Source organism: Desmodus rotundus, chromosome 12, assembly GCF_022682495.2.
Source record: "Desmodus rotundus isolate HL8 chromosome 12, HLdesRot8A.1, whole genome shotgun sequence".
Classification (NCBI taxonomy): domain Eukaryota; kingdom Metazoa; phylum Chordata; class Mammalia; order Chiroptera; family Phyllostomidae; genus Desmodus; species Desmodus rotundus.
Window position 1 is genome coordinate 31,876,511 of NC_071398.1, and position 19,811 is coordinate 31,896,321.

The following is a 19,811-nucleotide window of genomic DNA, read 5'->3' on the forward strand; positions in this document are numbered from 1 at the left end:
TACTGGGTGGACCCAGGGTAGGTAAGGGGAGGGTCTGAGTGGGATGTCTTCAGGGTAGATGTGACAATGACTTTAAGATGCCACAGGAATCAAGCAGAAGGTACCAAAGCCACTGTCTTCAAGCACAAGGCAGGCAGTGGACTCTTTAGGGGTCAAGGAGGTGGGAAAGGGATCTTCAGGAGCTTACCCTACATTTCCTGAGAGTTTCTGCTGAAAACTTGGAGCTTTTTACCCGGAGGGCTTTCTGCGACAACAGCTTTTGTCCCCAGCTGCAGAGTGGGACCAAATGGCACCTGGCCTGTAGTCTCAGCAAGGGACAAAGGTCAGAGGTGGTGTGTGGAGATAGCACTGTGTGTGGGATGCTCACAGCTCCTCTCCAGCACCACACCCTAACACCATCCCTCTCTCTGCTTCTGCTGTCACCCAGCTTCAGCAAAGACAGGATCGTGTCTTTCCTCTCTCCCATGGTCCTGGGTTGTAAGCAACTCTCAATGATGCTGAAGAAAGGGTGCAGACACTCTCTCCCTGCATGTGGAAAGAGAGCAGCCTTCTCACAAGGACTTCCCTGAGCTTCAATTGGATATTTATGTTTCCTAATACCGGGAAAAACCCAAAAATGTAATCGGATCTAAGATGCCAATTTCTCAATGGTGAAATATTTTCTGCAAGCTCCCAAAGCTACCAGTATCTGGAGGAGTCTGAGTCCGACCAGGCTGTGAGTTTCAGGATGGAGGGATTGCCTCTGAAAGCCCTGCCTGCAGAGGGAGCCTCTCCATGTTGACCCAGCCTCAATGAAGCCTCAATGAGGCCATGGAGCTGAGGGTCAACATGCACACAGGGTGTTGTTGCATGCTATAGAAGCAGTCCTACTGCCCTCCTTACAGACCTCTTGGCCCACTGTGTCCTGTTGGCAAGGGCCAACCCAGAGGCCAGTCCAGGTGAGACCAGCCCCTTAAAGGTGGGAGGCCACAAAATCTGCCTCTTATCCCAACTGGGCAACATGCCCTCATCAGCCAGCGCAATGCTGGATACAGGGCAAGAGGAGGAACACTTGGGGTAACTGGCAACCTCTTCTGGCATTCTGCTAGTTTTTTGTTTGTAATATCGAATGGGAAACAAAGTAGAACTTACATGAATTCCAAATGGCATACACCAGGTTGCAGAGTGGAAAACTGGTAGTTCCATGTGACAGCCAAGCAGCAAGTGCAGGTCGAGGGTGTGGCTCTAACAAGCTGGTCTATGAAATGTCCCCCAGGCTTAGACTTGGGGGTGAGGGGGTAGGGTTGCAGACTGGGGACTGTGGTCTGCAGCTTCCACATGCTTTTAAGAACTCTGAGGGCTGGTGACAGCCAGAGACAGAGTTCCAGGGAAGGCAGAGTGATGGAAAGCACGGGTGGGAAACAGCTGGGCCTAAGATCCCAACAGCCAGAGGAGAGCTGTCTTCTTATTGGATTCTTGCTTCCTATTCCCTCAAGCCTGTGTGCTGTCTTCCTCATTCTTACTGTGTTCCTGATATTCCAATGTTAATTGTGGCATTCCTTTTAGGCTGATGAATGACAGATGGTTTCACATGAGGCTGGCCAGTCCCCCATAGTGTCTTTAGGAAAACACGGTGACATGACAGTCCCTTGTATCTCTACAGTGCTGACATGCTTATATGTGTTCACCTATGGTCTCTGTGAATTGGTGAGCATTTTATTAGACCTTCTGGGTATGTGGTCACCCAGCTGGCAAATCCAAGAATCCCCACCGTCCCCAGGTCGTCACCAGTTACCTACTTAAGTCCTTTCTCCTCCTCATCCTACCCGTTCTGTGCTCTTTACTTCAGCTGTCTGACTAGAACAGAGCCTTTTTCCCAGGGGACTGGGGGGCTGTCAAGGGCAGATGTTGCTGAGGGACCTCTGTGTGCGGGAGTTGTGTCCAGAGTCCACATCTTGCAACTGAGTCTCACTCCCCAACAATCAGTGGATCTCAGATGCATCCACTGGAGAAAAGACCTGAGTTACAGTCAATTGTGGCAGCAAGGACACAGAGTGAGCATCTAGGGGAAGGTTTCCCTATTAGACCCAGTCAGTCAGAGTGTCCAGTTTTGTGGCGTGGTGCTGGCCTCCACATTATTGGAAGGCTGGCTTGCTATCTATAGGCAATGTCTCCTCTACTTGGCTATTTTTAACAATTTTTCTGTGCTGTTCAAAATGCTTACGTGTGTAAGTATTTCCCCCTGTGTATAATGCACTATGCTCCCTGAGGAGCATATACTCACTGAGGACTCGTTTTCACAGACAGGAGGAGTTTTCCATCTTCTCCGAGCACCAGTGCCCCTACTTCTCTCCTTGGTTAGGTGCTACCATTGCACCTGAGCTCCCCTCTACTGCCCACATGCATCTCTTAATGTCCTTTGCGTTTCATGTCTCTTTTTCTTTCTATGCCTAAGTCTTTAGCTATAACACCCAATTCACTAATTCTTTCTTACGTTATAAACTATATAATCTGCCTATTGAATTTTAATTTCAGTGACAATTTTCATTTCCCTATGTTCCATTTTATATTTTTAAAAAATTACATGATCTTTTTTTGACCGTATCTTGTTCTTTGCTCATGTTTTCAATTTTCTCTTTTATTACATTCTCTAATCATCCAAAGGCATGAAGTCCCTGGGGCTGACCCTCTCTCAGGATGGTTCCTTCACCATGGTCTGTAGTTCTGACTGGGAACTGATACTGGTCTGAACTCTGGGTCCCTGGGTGCACAGATGCCTGTCTCTGATCTAGGACTGGAGGGAGCTCAAGATATTTCCAATGGTATAAGGTAGCACACATCCAAGTGACTGCCCTACAGAGAGAGCAGGGTAGGTTAGTCTCTGAGGAGGCTTTTCAAATCCCCTCGCTGTCTAGACACCAGCTGAAGAGACAAATGCCTTAGCTGAGGAATGGTGTCTTCTGGCCCAAAGTGTCCACAGGCACGGCCTCTCACTGGCCTGAACTTGTGAGGCCCTTGGTGTGTCCACGGCCACCCCAGCAGACCTGCAGGCAGGGGCCAGGTCAGAGATGAATCTCAACTCTTACTATTCTCAGACGATGGGGACTTCAGATGTTCATCTGTTATGTTTCTCACTCACCATCTCTAATTCCTAGGCTTTTTCAGCAGACGCGTTTTCTAGGAGACACAGTCTAACCAAATGCTGAGAGAGAAATCTGTAACTTCTGTGACCCATCGTAAAATCCTAAGATATCAATACCATCTTGACTCTACTCCATGGGAAAGCATTTAAAGGTGCTATTGTGAAACCACAAAGTTCAATACAGTGTCAGGTAAAACTCAGGTCTGCAGTGAGTGGAGTGCTGGCATGCTGGGGAAGCTGATGCCCTGACAGCTTCCTTGTCTCTCATCTGGCCTCCAGAGTAGGCCTTCTATACCAAACATGTGGCCTAACCTTTGTGTTCAGAGTCATGAAATACAGTACTTCACACCGAGAAGCCTAATTTGTGGACAGCCCATACACTAGACAGATGATCCAAATCAGGTAATGAGTTTTAAAAAAAAAGTTAGATAAGGACTTGCATGAGGGACTGCCATGTTTACCTAAGCATTACACTCCAACTCTTCAAATGCAGCAAGATGAAACACCCAAGGACTCAAGCAGAACACTCTCCCACTTAACCAGCATGGTAGAGCGTTGTCTAATACTTAGGCTGCAGCAGTGACTGGCTTCTCCTTCCAATTTCCTGATTTGTATCAATTTCTTTTTTTAGAAGTTACCATCATTCATCATTTTAAAAAGAGGGGCTCAGCAGGTCCCCTTTTCTGTGGTCTTAATCTTCATCCAAGAAGGAAGCAGTTAGGTCTGGCTCATGGGAATTCAATGAGGGTTATCTCAACCAGCAAACCAGAATATAAGTAATATTAGCATAATAGTATGCAACAGTTGGGACACAGACAACAGTCTCCCAACCACTGCCCATCCCTTTCACTACACCAATGCATACTGAGAATTAAAAAAAAAAAAGAGAGAGAGAGAGATCAATTCAAACTTACAACCACACCTGAACCATGTAATCAATCAATCCTGCTAGTCCCTGGGCCTGTCTGCACAGGTCTTCGGACCACAGCCCTGGCAACAGCACAGGTGGAGAGGCCATGTCTTGACACAGACTCCTCCCAAGAGCTGACTGAAGCACTCGCTGAGAGCCGGCCCCCCACCCCACCGCAACTTCATACATCAGAACCACAAACTCCCCATGGTTTAGAGAATTATAAATAAAAGCACTGAATGACACGCAAGTTAAAAAATATACCCCAAGTCTCACAGTGTTCACCAGGATGCATCCGAACAGGCTCCTGTGCCCCTCTTGTGCCCTCCCCTCTATGGCCTTCCCTCATAGACTATACTCCTGAGTATCCTCATGACCTGTGGATGCAAACAGTCCTGAGACTCTGTGGGGAGGGCCAGAACCTGCCTTTGCTTTGTGTCCTGTCACTGTAATGAGTTATGGTCAATAGCAGGACTACAAGAAGGGCCCTGCGAGTCCTCCCAGCAAATCGCTGAAGCTGGAGTGCACCTGTAAGGGGCCTTGAGAAAGGCTGTGATACTCTGTAGAATCATGCCTTTTCTGCAACTGGGGGAAATAAGAGAATTTTAAATACAAAGAACCAACCTCCCTTTGCTGGTCCAAACACCTCTTTATAGAAGAAGCTGTTCAAGTTTAGAGAAGAAAAATGATTGGGAAATAGCTTGACCAGAGGAATTCTTAATTATTTGAAAATATTTAACTTGGATATGATTCTTTGAGTGACCAAATGTGGTTCCTTAGAAAAATGGGGCTCTCACCCTCAAACTCTGTCATGGAAGGGACAGGTACTGGGATCCCTTTACCTTCTGCTCTCTAGCCCCACCAACATGCACATCCTATTTTTTTTTTCTGTTTGTAATAAAACTCATCTTTATTCCATGGCAGTGGTGGGTCAGAAGTGGGTGGAACCTAAGTCTAGCACACAGTACAACAAGAGCCACAGAGAAGTGGGCCTGGCTTTGCCCTTCTTCTCGACGCTGCTTTGAGATGGGAGGTGATCAGGCATTCAGTGTAGACTGAGGCAGGGCTTCATAATGCATGTGGCTAAAGCATCCTACTCCAGTCCTTCTAGCTTTGGGAGTCTTGTCATAATGCATCACCTACATCCTGAGAACTCCTAGGGTCACAGTGTGGGTGGCATGTACCCTTTACAGCCTGAGGTTTCACAGCAGTGTCACTTCCCCACAGTGCCATCTTTCTCTCCCTCTGACACAGTCCAGCACTCAGTAGTGAGCAGATGCCCCTTTATCATCATGCAAAAGTCACCTCCAGTGCTCAGGAGGCAGATGTCTTCCTTTCACAAACAGGGGACGGCCCTTGAGAAGTCACAACAGCCAATGCCTTCCCATCTTATAGAACCAGGATGATCATAATTTCAATAATTGTCCTCGAACTTCAAACACTGAATTAATGAGTTCACATTTCAGCACCAGAGACTAGTTTTATTCACAAGGTAAAAGCAAAATAAGAAAATTTTAATTTTTCCTCAGTCCAAAGACACATTCAAGTATTGATAATAGGCAGCTGCCAGCTCTTGATGCTTCTGGCAGAGAAGCTCTTGAGAAGTTCATGTGGCCTCTGGGGACATACAGGGCCCACCTGTGGGGTGCCAGGTAGGAAGAAGCAAGCTAGTGTTTAAACTAAGGGATAGAAAACTATAATGGCTCACAAGGCTTATGTAGGAGGCCTGAAGAGAGTAGGTAATCATCTAAACCAATCCAAGTAATTATAGATTTTTTTTCAAGTTATGGAAAAATTTAAACACATAAAAAGTCAACAGAATAGTATAATTTGAAGCAGGTCCCAGACATCATATAAGTTCATCATGAAAACTGTAAGTGGTAAAATGCTTTACACCAAAACCAGCAGCGAGTCAGCAGCAGGTGCTCAGGCAGGCTGAGCCTCCTCACATGACCAGCCTGGAAAAAGCTGTCCCATTGGAGTGGCCTGCTTGTTCTTCCTAGATAGGTAGCCAGACCTGCTTCAGTCCTAGGCCACAGGGGCCAAGACACAGCATATGCTGCCTGCATGCAGCCCTAACAGAGACCCGGCTCTGGGTCATGCTCTGGCCAATAGTTCCTGACACATGTTCATATTCACCTGAACATGAGCTGTCCAGGGTGCTATGCAGGCAGCTAAAATGACAAACCGCATCTGGGTGAATTTGCTTTGACTGGGCTTGGATATGCAGAGTATTTCCAGCTTTCACCACAGATGGGTGTTGTTCTTGGCAAGTCTCCCTCAGCCCTGACTACGCGCTGCAGAGATAGGCCTCCTGTGCGCTGGGTCATATGCAGAAGTTCCTGAGGGTCTAGGAAACAGAAGAAGGTTCTTAGGCAGCTTAGTGGTCTCTGGGGGAGGCTCAGCAGCCTCTGTCCACTCAGGGTACAGCCGAGGAAACTCACTATTTACCTACCACTCAAGAGACCCGACTTGTGGAGCCTTCAGCTGTGTTCCCCTTGTAGAGAGTGCCAAATCACATCTTCCCAGCAGAGGGCGCAGGAGGAACATGCAGGAGCAGAATGCAAGGCAGCCTCCCTTCAGGTTTGTCACTCCTGAGGACTCTCCCTCAGACAGAAGGGACCTGAGTCTCTATCTCAGTTACTGGTCAGAGTTAGTAATTTTCCCGTGTGGCTACTCCTTCAGGTACAGACCTGCAGTGGGGGCAGCACCTGCCAGGTCTGTGCCTCTCAAGAGAAATGGCCTCATTCCATCTCACCCCATTTCTGAGCAAGAAATGCTCCTAGTTAGTGCAGAACTAATGCTCAGCTCAGGTATCCTGCTTATTGGGAAGTGCAAGTGGGAAGATGACAAATAATAGGCAAACTAGTCATGGCTGGTGCAGGGAGGCCTGGGCAGGGGGCTTCCCACTGCTGTGCACAGTGCACAAACATCAGCTAGTTTTAGAGGCTCCTTATTATATAAGCGATACCTGACATACCCTTGTACCAGAATCATCTCACTGGAAAATCTAGTTTCGTCATATTAACAGAGCAGATGTATATGAAAGGTATTAAAATCGGCCCCCAAAAGGAAAATAAACACAGATGGTCAAATACTCTATTTCACATGTATTTATATTTTTGTAACATAGACCTTGCTTGGAAAATTCTATTTTCTAAATGTTTTTCACTTTTTTCCTACCTCATGGTGATTTCTTCCCTGCCCCACCTGGGTCCTGACTCACAGAATGTAAACGTGAGCACTCCTGTAGTGCCCCAAGAATCTTCTAGATACTCCAGAGAACCAGCGTGGAACACCTCCTGCTAAGAAGATGCCAGCTATCAACATACTAATCTGTGAGGCCTGCTGACGCACACAGACCCAAGAAGCCACCATCAAGATGAAATGGGTCCTTGAAATCTATGTAGTTTTATTAACAATATCACCCCAATAAATTCAATAAAAGTTAAAAAAACGAAACAAAACAAAACAGACCCTCAAAGAAATCCTACCAACCAGACAGAGTGGGCAGCCAAGAACCTCTGCCCCTGGGCACTTTCTGCAGAATGCAGCTGCTCAGGTGACACATTGTCTCAGGAGGTGGAAGCTCTAACACTGACTCCTTGACTCTGCAAGCAAAGCTCTGGGGACTCACAGAACCATCCCAGAGGTCTGGTGCCAACCTCTATACCCTCAGCATCCAGACAGCCAATAACCAACAGCTACCGCACACCCTCCACAACTTGAACTGGTATGAAAACCAAAAACAGGAGAGGGTATCAGGCTTGGTCTGATCTCTGGACCTAAAGCCCTAGTCACAGAATAATTGTGAGCATCCCTTCATTCTGGCAGAAGCCGCATGTCCACACATACCCACACCATGCCTTTGCTCCACTGCTCCATGGAGTATTGGCCCTTCCCCTTGCACACCCACCTGTTCCCATCCCCAAAGTGCTTGTTCAGTGACAGAAGCTATGGGCTTTGTCCAAAGGACCTGAAAGACCCCATGGAGCCCATACCACCTTCCTCATATCCCAGCCAGCAAAACCAAACCCATTTCACTGGCTTTTAACTAACCAAAGTGTCTGCCCAGCTACCATGAACCCACTCACTTGAGGAATACCTGCATAGGCAGGTGTGGGTGAGGGACCTGTAACTCATGAATAAAAGCTTTGACACTAACAATTTTTTCTGAGGCTCCTCCCTCTTCCGTTTCTCCAAATTTTCTTACATGTTTATCTTGTTTCAGTATCTGATGCATATCTCCACATGCAGAAAGCCCTCCACCCATGCACCATTTTTGCAGAGCTTTGGCTCCTTGTCCTATGATTGCATGGTAGGAAAGCCAGGGCCCACCTCACAGCTCTGTGTGGTCTGTGCCCTTTCACACCCCTGGCCTGCGACTGGCCTACAAGTCTGTAGAGCAGTCAGATGATTAGCAGGCTGGGAAGGCCCCTGGGCTCCAGGATCAAGAGGACGAGAGTGTGGGCTGGCAGGAGAGGCCGGGTTACTCCCAGGACACAGCACAGGTCCCAGTGAGCAGCTCAACATGGTACCAACTTGAAAGTGTACATACCCAGTATTATTAACCTTTCAGCACACACTCAAAGGCACAGAGACATGTACACACTACTTGTGTGCAGGCACATGCTCATACACACCCCACTCCCATGCACATGTGTGCACATGTGTACACACTCACACAGACACACATATACATATATGCACACATCACACCCAGGGTCAACCTGCACTCACAAGAAGACTGCACTGGGTCCTGCTTTCAGCTGTCCCTTTGGCTTTTATTTCAAGTAATTGAGTTTAATTTATGTGTTTTTGTAGTTCTGAGGGAAAAACATGTTTATCCTCCAAGGAAAAACTTTCAGGGGACTAAAAACAGTCAGGAATGCCTGAAAGCCTCATAGCTTCACCAACTGAACACACAATGGGAGGTCCCCGGGGCATGCCAGGGGGTGGCATTTCTACTTTGTATACTTATGTGAATTCTCTGTGTGTTAATCTTCCCTATCATCCCCAAGTAGCCCTGAACAAATCAGTTGAAAAGGAGAAGGAGCTGTGAGGCCTCAGTCCGGGCCACCCCCTAGGTCTCCAGCAGGACTCCTCGAATAGGGTTGGGACCACCTTCCAGGTAAGCCCAGATGTCAGCAGACCCCTGAATATGGGGGTCAAGGACACTTTCTGTAGAAGAGTCTGGCAGGGAAGGGGTCTTCCCTTGATGTGGGAAGGGTCCAGGTGAGGATGACCTGGAGGCAGTCAGGAAGGAGCAAGGGGACAGAAGATAGCAGGAGGGGCAGAGGCTGCGCCAGGCTCCTGGTACCTGTGTCTGAGTCCTTCTGCTCTCCATTGGCCCCCACCGTGAAGGGCAGCTTCCGTTTGGTTGCTCTCTCTCTCACCTCCTTCCCTCCATCACTGCGGTCCAGCTTTGGGGTCTTGGTTAGAGAAACTTTATCTTTATCCTAGAAAAGAAAATAACACTTTCAGATATCATTCCCAAATTAAAGTCTCAAAACCCTCACTTCTACTATGGTTTCATTTATGTGCCAGTTAAAGCAGTTGCAGCTTAGCCCTGTCCATGATCCCCCATGACCCCAATTCTTGATATAAACCTAGAGAGGAGTCTCGAGAAATTGCAGCTAACAAATATTCTCATGAGTATGAAGAAAGCAGAGTATTCAGAGATATAGTTGTCCCCAAACTCATTTTCCCAATAATGAAGTACAAGAGCCTTAAAAAGTTTTGTGGACAGGTAGAGTCTTGATTTCTACCATAAATGGGCAGGGTTCTCCTCCTTTTCTGACTGACATCCCCTGCACAGTCCCACATGGTCTGGCATGACCCCCAGTGCTCATGCTGTCTCTGGCATCACCACAGGCTTGTGACACTGCCTTCAGAACAGATCTTGCAGACCAAGGCATCAGTCCCAAAGCAGAGCCCACAGCTGTAAACCTGAGTGCAGATGACCCACTCCAAAGCAAGAGCTAGCTGGACAGCAGGTAGGACATGTCCTTATTACCTCTCTTCCTGGCTCTCCTCTCAGGGTTGGTCTGTCCTGCAGGGTAAAGACTCACAAGCCCAACTTCCAGCCCCACCCTGACCAGCTTGCCATCCTTGGGCAAGTCTAGCACTACAATGTCGTCATCTGTAGAACAGAAGACAGTGCCCACCTCAAAATGATAAATGGAGATCTTAGTGTTCATCGGGCATATAACTCAGCTGCTTATCATATGTAGCAGTGCTGTATCATATGAAGTGAGGTCAATGTGTGGAAACAGCAGTGTGTACAGCCCTGGGGCAGTCTGATTCCAAAATGCAAAGAGTGTGTATGTGGGTGTGTTGATGAAACAAGAACTGTGTGGAGACAGGAGTCCCCGCTTTGCTGGCTGCAGCAGCTAGACACCCTGGATCCAACCCTTCAGTGGACAGTACCATTTTAGGTAAGGATCCTCCAAGGTGGAGCTACCTCCCAGCACCGAGTACCACTGAATTCCCTCCTCCTGTGGCTCAAATGGTCCTCCAGCTTGATTAGTCAGCCACAGCATCCACTAATCTTAGCAGTTAATGAGAGACACCCTCAAGTGACCAGAGAGATCTCTGCAAGAACATGCTGCCAGCTCCAAGGGCATCTAGGGTACAAAGAGGGGCCACCAGGCACTGCTAGGATGAGGAAGGACCCCTAGAAGATGGAGCTGCACAGATGATAGAAACACCATTGCACCCCACAGTGCACCTGGGATGTCAGGCCACAGCCACGCCTGTTACTAACTACACCTGCCACCACAGAACTGGGAGAAGAATGGAATCCATTAGCAAAAATGCCACAGTACAATAAACACCTGCCCACCAAGAAAAGTCTTGGCCCAGTTAGTGAATCTGATCTATGGATATATTTTAAAAGGTCATAAAATAATAAAATTTATCTGGGAATGCAAAATTAAAAAATCAATGGAATTCACCACATGAAGAAAATATGATCATCTCAATGGCTACTGAAAAGGCCTGTGATAAAATTCTATGCTAATCCTGACTTGAAACCTCAGCACATGAGGATAAGTTACAGTCCTCTACCTGACACAGGGGCACCTAGGCAAGGTTGCCTTATAATCACCTCATCTATTGAAAAACAAAACACTTTTTTAAATGAGCGAAAGATATGAGTATACACTTTGCAAAAGAAAATATCCATTAAGCCATTTAACACTTAGAAAGGTGTTCTTCATTAGAAAAATTCAAATTAAAACCACGAGGAGATCTAAATACTTCTACTAGAATGGCTAAAATAAAAATTACTAACAGTATTGTCCTGGCTGGGTTGCTCAGATGGTCGGAGCATTGTCCCATACACCAAAAAAGGTTGCAGGTTCAATTCCTGGTCAGGGCACATACCTAAGGTTGTGGGTTTGATCCCCCTCATCAGCGCACCTACAGCAGGCAACGAATTGATGTTTCTCTCAAATCGATAACACATCTTCGGGTGAGGATTTTAAAAAAAACAACAAAAAAGACTAAGGGTATCAAATGTTGACAAAGACATGGCAGGAAAACCAGAACTTGAGGTGTTGTTGGTGGGACTGAAATGGCAAAACCACTCTGAAGTTGATGAAATGAGAGCATCTTTTCACAAACTGGCACAGTGATGTTCATAGCAATTTTGGTCACAAAAATAAAAAGAAATAAAAAGAAACAACACAATTGCCTATTAAAAAGCAAATGGATGCATTAATTCTAGCGCAGTCATAAATGGAATATTCCACAAAAATAAAAAAAGACCCTGGTACACGCAACAACATGGACGGCTCTTCTGTGACAGCTCTAAGGAACAATGTTGATGCATCAGCAATTATATCATGACACATCTGGGCCCCCAAAATAAAATTCCCTCTGGGATCAGATTTGGTTCAATTTCTTTTTTTCCTTTTTTATTCCCCGGAGGGATAACAAAGTATGAATTTTAAAATGATTGATTGTATACCTGACAAATCCAAAGGAATATACAATTAAAGGATTCAAATAGTATATAAATTAAAGTAGCTAGACATAGAAAGTAATTGATTTTTATTCACTATAAAGTTAGAAATGATATTAAAATCAGTTACATAAATATCAAAAGACATCAACTACATAGGAATAAATCTAACAAAAGATGTTCAAACCCTCTATATGAGAGAACATTACTGAGAGAAAATAAAGACAACATAAAAATGGAGGGATATGTTCATGGTTAAGAAAACTCACATTCTTAATATGGCAATTCTCCCAAACTGATCTTTACAAGCAATCCAGTCAAAATCCCAGCAGGCGTTTTGTGGAAATCAACCAATTTATTCCAAATATATATATGGAAAAGCAAAGTCAAAAATAGTAAAAACAATTCTGAAAATCAGCAAAGTTCAGCAAATTAAACTCCCAGAGATCAAGACTATAAAACTTCAGTCATCACAACAGGTGGTCCTAGACCAAGGACCAAAGGTTCAGAACAAAGAACTTAAGTTGGAATGCCACCTAGCTGGTGACAAAGGCCCTGCAGCCACACAGTGGGAAGAAGGTCTTTTCATTAAGTGACAATGACCATGTGAACATCTAAAAGGAAGAAAATAAACCTTGATCCCCTACCTGATAATACAAAACAAAAATTAATTCCAGATGAGCCAGAGACTGAAAGCTTTCAGAAGATAACGCAGGAGAGCATCTTCATGGCCAGTAAATAATAGCCAAGCAAAAATAAAACCACAGGATACCACTACACACCCACAAGCATGACTAAAATTAAACTGACACCAATGTTAGAAAGAATGTGGATCAACCTGAACTCTCACAGCTTTCAGGACTGCAGAACTGACAAATTAACTTTGACAAATGATTAAACCGTATCTACAGCTGTGGAAAAACCCCAATGCTACATATGTTCATTACTCTGTTATATTCCAAACTACAAAATATCCAAATGTTCACAGGAGAAGAATGGATAACACAGCAAAAGAGGAAGAGAATGGCTGCTAAGAAAAAGCCCGTGAATCAGATGTAATGTTGAACAACTGTTCTCATGTAAATCTCAACAGTAAAAACTTGGTTACAGTGACACAGGCAAGAACAGAGTTCGCTTTGGTCAGGAGTTCTACTTCAGACTGCACAGGAAAACTCTTAGGAGGCTGGCAATGCTGGAATATTTTGATCTGGATGGAGATTATCCCAGGTTTTAAAAATGAAATAGATAATATATGCATTTATATTACATTTTAAAAGTTCAGAATAAGTTTTAAAATCCCAGCTTCTCACCATACTAGCTATACAGGGAAAAACAACACCTGCACTGCACCTGGGGTATGGTAGGGGCTCGACCCTGAGCTGCATAGCAGGGGTATGGCTCTCTGGGCATACCTGGGTTCAGAACCTTGCAGAGTAGCTGGGCTGGGACAGAGCTGAGCTTTCCTCACTAGTAAACTAACAGGAATTGACTATACACATTACAACATGTTTTCATTTCCTGAATGCTAAAAGGAACACCTAAAACATTAAATTCAACCTTTTCAGCCATTTCTGTGTCAGACTTTGATATGCCATAAAAACTGCCAGGGTGGTAACTGCTGGCATGGACACCAGATGGTGACCCAGTTGGCCCTTGTCATCTCATGTATCTTCACAATAAACTTGAGGAGGGGGCTCTACACATACCATGTACAAAGAAAGGAAGTCCAGCTTGCAATCCCCGACCACACCGTGCTTTCCACACAGAGGGGGAAAGAAAACTGTGGTACTGTTTGGAAGATGGTTATGGTCCACTTGACACAGTCACCCTTAAGTATGGTTAACTAACTCATCTATAAATAACCAACAGCAAAAGATTCCATTAAGAACAAAAATTATTTTAGCCACTAAAAACAGCATAAATATGTCAGTCCAACACTTCCACCTCCATTTGTTGAAAAGATTACCCTTTCCTAACTGAGCTGTCTCAGCATCTTTGTTTAAAAGCATTGACCATACATGTGTGGGGTCTATCTGTTCCGCTCATCAACATGCTAGGCCAATACCACACTATCTTATTATTGTAACTCTGTAGCAGCGATTTCCAACCAGTGTGCAATAAGAATTTTTAAAATATGCAATTCCTGACCTCTTTTCCCTTAGACTGTCAAATAAAAAAATGACAATTGCCAACACAATAGCTGTCCAGTGTGAATGAATCAAAATTATACCTACTTTTTGTCGGATTTGCAAAAAAATATATTTTTAGTGTGCCACAGAATTTTAGTAATTAGTTTATGTGTGCCATAAGATGAAAGAGGTTGAAAATCACTGCTCTATAGTAAGGACTGAAATCAGACTGTTTATGTCATCCAACAGTTTTCTTCTTTCAAACTCGTTTTTGTTATTCTAGGTTCTTTGAATTTCCATATGACCTTTGGAATCAGCTTATCAATTTCTACCAAAAAAACAAGCATTTTTAGTGATGTTGAATCTATAGATCAATTTGGGGAGAGATGGTATCTAAATAATAGTGCCAGTGTTCTGACAAATGCATGTGGTGTTAACTCTCCAGGTGCTCAGGTCTGCCCAATTTCTCTCAGCAATGTTTTAGAGCTTTCAGGGTTCAGGTCTTGCACATCTTTCATCAAATTTAGTCCTTAAGAATCCATATTTTTGACACTACTATAAATGTAGTTTTAAATTTTCATAGTGTTCAGAAATATGCTTTGCATACTTATTATGCAACCTTGCTAAGCTCACTTTTTAGTTCTTAGAGCTTTTGTGGATTTCTCAGGATTTTCTCCGTAGATAATCATGTCCTCTGTGAGGAAAAGTAACTTCACTCCTTCCTTTCCAGTCTGTGTCTCTTATTTCTCAAAGACCTGGCCTGCCTTCACTTGTGAAATCTGATTTGGGCATCTGAGGGTGTCAGCATCTACACAATAATGCCTAATGAGTGCCCAGTGTACAAAGCTTTGTAAGAACATACGGCTCCTCCCAAGAGCTTACTTATGATGGGAGGAGATCACAAGACAAGCAAATGCAGGTGTGTCAGAGAGGAGCACATGCTAATATACAGAGAAGGATCATACAGTATAAGGGGCAGAGGGGGTGCAGGGCAGGCAGGTGCTGGTCAATCTGAATCAGCAGCTGGGGAATCCCTTGTGGCTAAGTGAGCAGAATACCTATAAGTGACTTCCCAGCTCTGGGACCAGTCTGGGAGCAGAAGGGGACCCAAGCATGGCATGTCTCATTTCATCTGTGGTTTTCCTCTATTTCCCTCTCTGCCCCCACAAAACAGACAGAGAGACAGACAGAAATCCCAACTGCCAAGACTCTCCAGGTCATAGAGACTGCAGGAGTCCATTTGTGACATAACCTAATTTTGCTGCCACCAGTAAGCAAACCTGAAGCCTAAGAAGAGCCAACACTCTCAGGGGCCTGGGATCCAAAGAAAGCCCGACCCACCATCATCCTTCCTGTGATTTCATTATGAGGACATAACCACCTACTCTTTCTTCAGAGGACCTCTTTTGGATTTGTGGAAACAGGTACTCCCAGGGATCCCCAATGTCGGGAGGAGCATAGGGATGGGCCTATGGCTCTGCAGACTCTGTTTACTACGGCCTTGTATAGAGCAAGAACAGACTTTTAAATGAACGCTTTTGACAACCCAGTATGAAATCACTGTCAGCCATAACGTGCTCAAGACTGAGGCAATGGGGTATAATAGGAATGTGCTCTGGAGTGGCCCAGAACTCCCCAAACCACAAGTCTGGACACTTGGATAAGGACTCCATCTGGACACCAATATGAGTGGAACCTCTGGTTGTATGGCTCAGTTGATGAGAGCGTAGTTCCTTGAACTGAAAGGCTGCTGATTCCATTCCCAGACACAGTACATGCCTAGGTTGCAGGTATTATCCCCAGCTGAAACATGTACGGGAAGCAACCAATCAATGTTTTTCTCTCCCTTCCTCTCTCTCTAAAATCGATCAATAAATTTTTAAAAATTTAAAAAAAGAAAAAAAAAACCAAAAAAACAAAACCAACTCAGAGCTCCAACTATCCAGTGCTCGAGCTTGATTGTACCACATGCCCACACTTAAGAGCCCTACTGGACTTCCATTCCACCAGACACGTGCTGCCACTGTAGCCACCAGATTTGAGACCAATGCCCGCCTCTCCATCTGCAATGTCTGCCAGTGACCAGGACTTCACTCCAAAAGCTTGTTCTGCTTGCATCTAACATGTAAGCCCCCACCCCCACCTGTGTGAACCTGTGTATGACTCCACTGGATCATAGGGGAAGTCTCCCCTAATAAACCTGGCATTATGGAGAAACACAAATGTGTGTGGTTGGCTCATTCTGAGGATGTTCCCTTGCTCACAACAGGCCTTGTCCAAGAACTGTCATAAAAACCACAGTATGAAGCAGCCACAAGCGAAGGCCACTTCAACCATGCCCACCCCCCTCCAGCTTCCAAACTGAGGTCACTTTTGAAGTTACTCCTCTTACATGAAGGGAGCTGAATCACGGGGATGATTATAGCAGTCCCACTCACAGTACTGACAAGGCCACCCCTGAAGATGAACCCCATCCCTCAGGAAGAGGTGGGCCAATTGGCTTTTGAAGAGGATGAGTATAACGTCTACAGACCACCCTTCAGGACTTCCTCTAAGAACAGTGTGAAGGAAACACCCTGGATGTTATAGCTTGTGATACGCACAGTACATGTACAGTTCTCAGACCAGAGCACTCACCACGTCCTTAAAAGACTTGTTAAAACAGAAGAGAGCAGGCATCCACCCTCAGCCTTTCTGATTTCATGTGCATTCCTAAAAGGCTCCCAGGTGATGATGATGACAGTGGTTTAAGAATACAGTTTGAGAGCTACTTATCTAGCACAAAAGAAAATGAACTTTACTATCATGCAAGCTTGCAGTAACCCTGAGCTGTTGTGCAGTCTCCTCAGAGTGGTGTGTGACAAGCACAGGGAGAAGGATCCTGTGTTGAGATGGAGAGAAGGGTTGGTGTGAGAAGGCCCCGGCCTGGGGATCAGGGTGTCATTTCTTGCTGGATGACCTCAGATACCACAGCAGCTTTTGGCTTTTCTGCACAGAATACCCTCAACCACAAAGATGTTAACTGGTTCCTTCTCAGGCTCCTTCCAGCTTAGAAGTTTAGGGATTCTGGGGTCTGCTGTGGGCAGGATCCTGAGGAGCCCCTGAGGAAGAGCCTGTCTGCAATGCAGCTGCCCACACTCCCCAAAGAGTCCATGTAGGAAGACTTCGTGCCAAAAGAACACCAGGAAAGTACCAAATGCAGCATGAGGACTCTCGCCAAGAATCGTGGGCCCTTTCTCCACTGTTCACAAATGTGTAACTTGTATCACGATTCTTTTGCAAAAATCTAAAAATATGTTGCTCTTGGTAACGTGAATCTTTATCTGAAGAAAACAGAGTTTATGAGAGAAAATAGAACAGAACAAGTTCAGCCACATGTCAACAGCAGAAATGGTGGCTCTGTTCCTCTGAGCTCTGCCACCCCAAGATCCTTGGACCATAAACTGAAGGTCACAACTGCCACCAGGTACATCTTCCCAGGCGTTCTATTATTAATTGCCATCTAAGCTAAGAAAGCTCCTGTGGCACTGAGGGCCTAGCTCCATTAGATGGCATCTTCAGTGTTAGAATTTGTCCGGCTCCATGAGGAAAACGTCTGGCTTCATCTTGGGTAGTACAAAAAAAAAAAAAAAAAAAAAAACCAAACACAAAGCTACCTTACTGAGAAAAAAAAACAAAGTAAATCCACACATGTCCTGAGGCAAATGTGTACACACTGCTCACACCAACCACACCAGATCCAGTTTAGTCCACTTGAGTCTCTGTTCCCCTCAAGTAAAGAAAAACAGTGCAAACCAGCCCAGAATAAGCCCCATGTTAGAAGGTGAGCAGGAGGCCTGCAGCAGGCCCTGGATTAGGTGCCCACCGGGCCCAAGCATGGTCATTTCCAAGGGCTGACTCTGGATGCCTTTTCCAATTTGGCCTTGAGTAAGAAGCCCTGGGCAGGCCCAGCCCCAATTCCACCTTGTGTAGATCCAGGCCAGTGGGAATAGCAGTTTGGGGGTCTTGAGGACCCAGCCTGGAGGCAAAGAAATCAGGAGGGAGGGGCTATACATGGACCTTGGCACAAGAGCAAGGGACAGGTGGGCCTCTCCCTCATCCTATGCCCACAGCTATGAAATCCTCTTGCAAGGACAATTCATACAGAAACCTGGAAACCATGACACTATCAAGGGTGGTTTGGCCATTCAGTGTGAAAATGTCCCAACAATTGGGACTCTTAGCCACCAGAGTGGGTGTTCCCATGTTTCCCAGGGCACTCTGCCCCACTGGTTGCCTCTCCTCACGGGCACAGCAGCACCTGTCCATCCCAAGCTGAACCCAGACTGTCTACAGGCCTCACAGATGCATGCACCTCCCATGTGTGCTCAGACCAAGCTCAAGCCTCAGCCTGCCTGCGGCTCCATGCTGCATCTCCCACCTATTCTTGCACACAGCAAGAGGCACTGGGGACAGAGCAAGTGGGATAAAATGTGTAGAGACAACTGCCCAGTCATCAGGGTTTCAGAGGCCTGTCTGTTCATCCTGAGGAGCATCTAAGCATGTCTACGTTCATGAACTACTTCACATTAAACCTTGCCAATCTTCTCATGTGGAAAACATGCTAATAACCTCACACCCCACCGAACCCAGGGCATCATCAGAGGTGCAGGCATGAACTAATATAGCAGCAGGAAGCTCCGGGAGAGAGTGGGCAAGAAGTAGTCCCAGAACTTCTGTTCATTCCCAAGTGTTAGGACAGAAGGGGCCTGGCGGGAAAGCAGTGAGAAGCAGCTTCAAGGACTAGTAATGAGACTGCGAGAGGTAACCTCTAACTGAGGCCTGGAGCTGAGAGTCAGACTGGTTAGTGTGGATGGCCAGCCACATGGACATCCAGAGAGACAGGGAAAAAAGCCAAGAAACATCAGGATTAAAGAACAGTGATGACAGGATTGTATCAGTTATCCACCTCACTATAACTGCACAAGGTGCTCTTGTTCCTACTGTAGAGATTAGGAAACCACATCTCAGTGCAGGTAGTTGACTTGTTCATAGTCATAAAGGGACATATGCCAAAGCATGAGCTTGAACCTTTTGGTCTGATTTCAGGTCCATGCTCATGCTCATTGGGCAGCCTTACAGTGCAAGACAGGAAGTGTGCACCCCAGAGCCCAGTGTCTCTCCCACTACAGGTCAGGAAGTACACTCCTCAGAGCTTACTGTCACTCTACACTGAAAGACAGGAAGTATGTGCCAGACCCCAGTATCACCCCACACTGCAGGATAAGAAGTGCATATCCCAGAGCCCAGTGTTACAAGCACTTTAATAAGATAAAAGGATTTTAGAGTTACATCCTATTTTCCTATTCACACTGAGAACAAGCCAAACTGGAATTTAAATTATCCAGCAGTAGTATCAGTCAGGATAGCTCAAATACAGTCAGATCTGGTCTTACTGAAACCATGACAGGAATCCTGTGGTCCTGAGGGACAGAAGTGTGGGGCCAAATCAAGGTTATCTCAAACATAAACCTATTATTTAAATACTAACTTTGGTCCCCCAAATAATAAATACATCCCTGAAACAAAGCAAGATCTCTTTGGCAAGATCACTGCTCTCCATACCTCCCATCCAACAGTGCTTTCTCCACTGCTGGCTGCCGAGGGAGGCCCAACAAAGACAGGGCCAAGAAAACATACAACTCT

At 45.6% G+C, this 19,811-nt stretch overlaps 1 protein-coding gene across 11 annotated transcripts in view; it reads right to left on the reverse strand.

The window, feature by feature from the left end:
* The window catches only part of ANKRD11 (ankyrin repeat domain containing 11), a 237,056-nt gene that overhangs the window by 23,991 nt on the left and 193,254 nt on the right, over positions 1–19,811 (reverse strand). For all 11 annotated transcript variants that reach the window (XM_053914542.2, XM_053914541.2, XM_053914540.2 and 8 more), the window contains one exon: positions 9,352–9,490. In XM_053914542.2, coding sequence (XP_053770517.1) covers positions 9,352–9,490 — 139 coding nt within the window. The remainder of the gene's footprint in view (positions 1–9,351; positions 9,491–19,811) is intronic.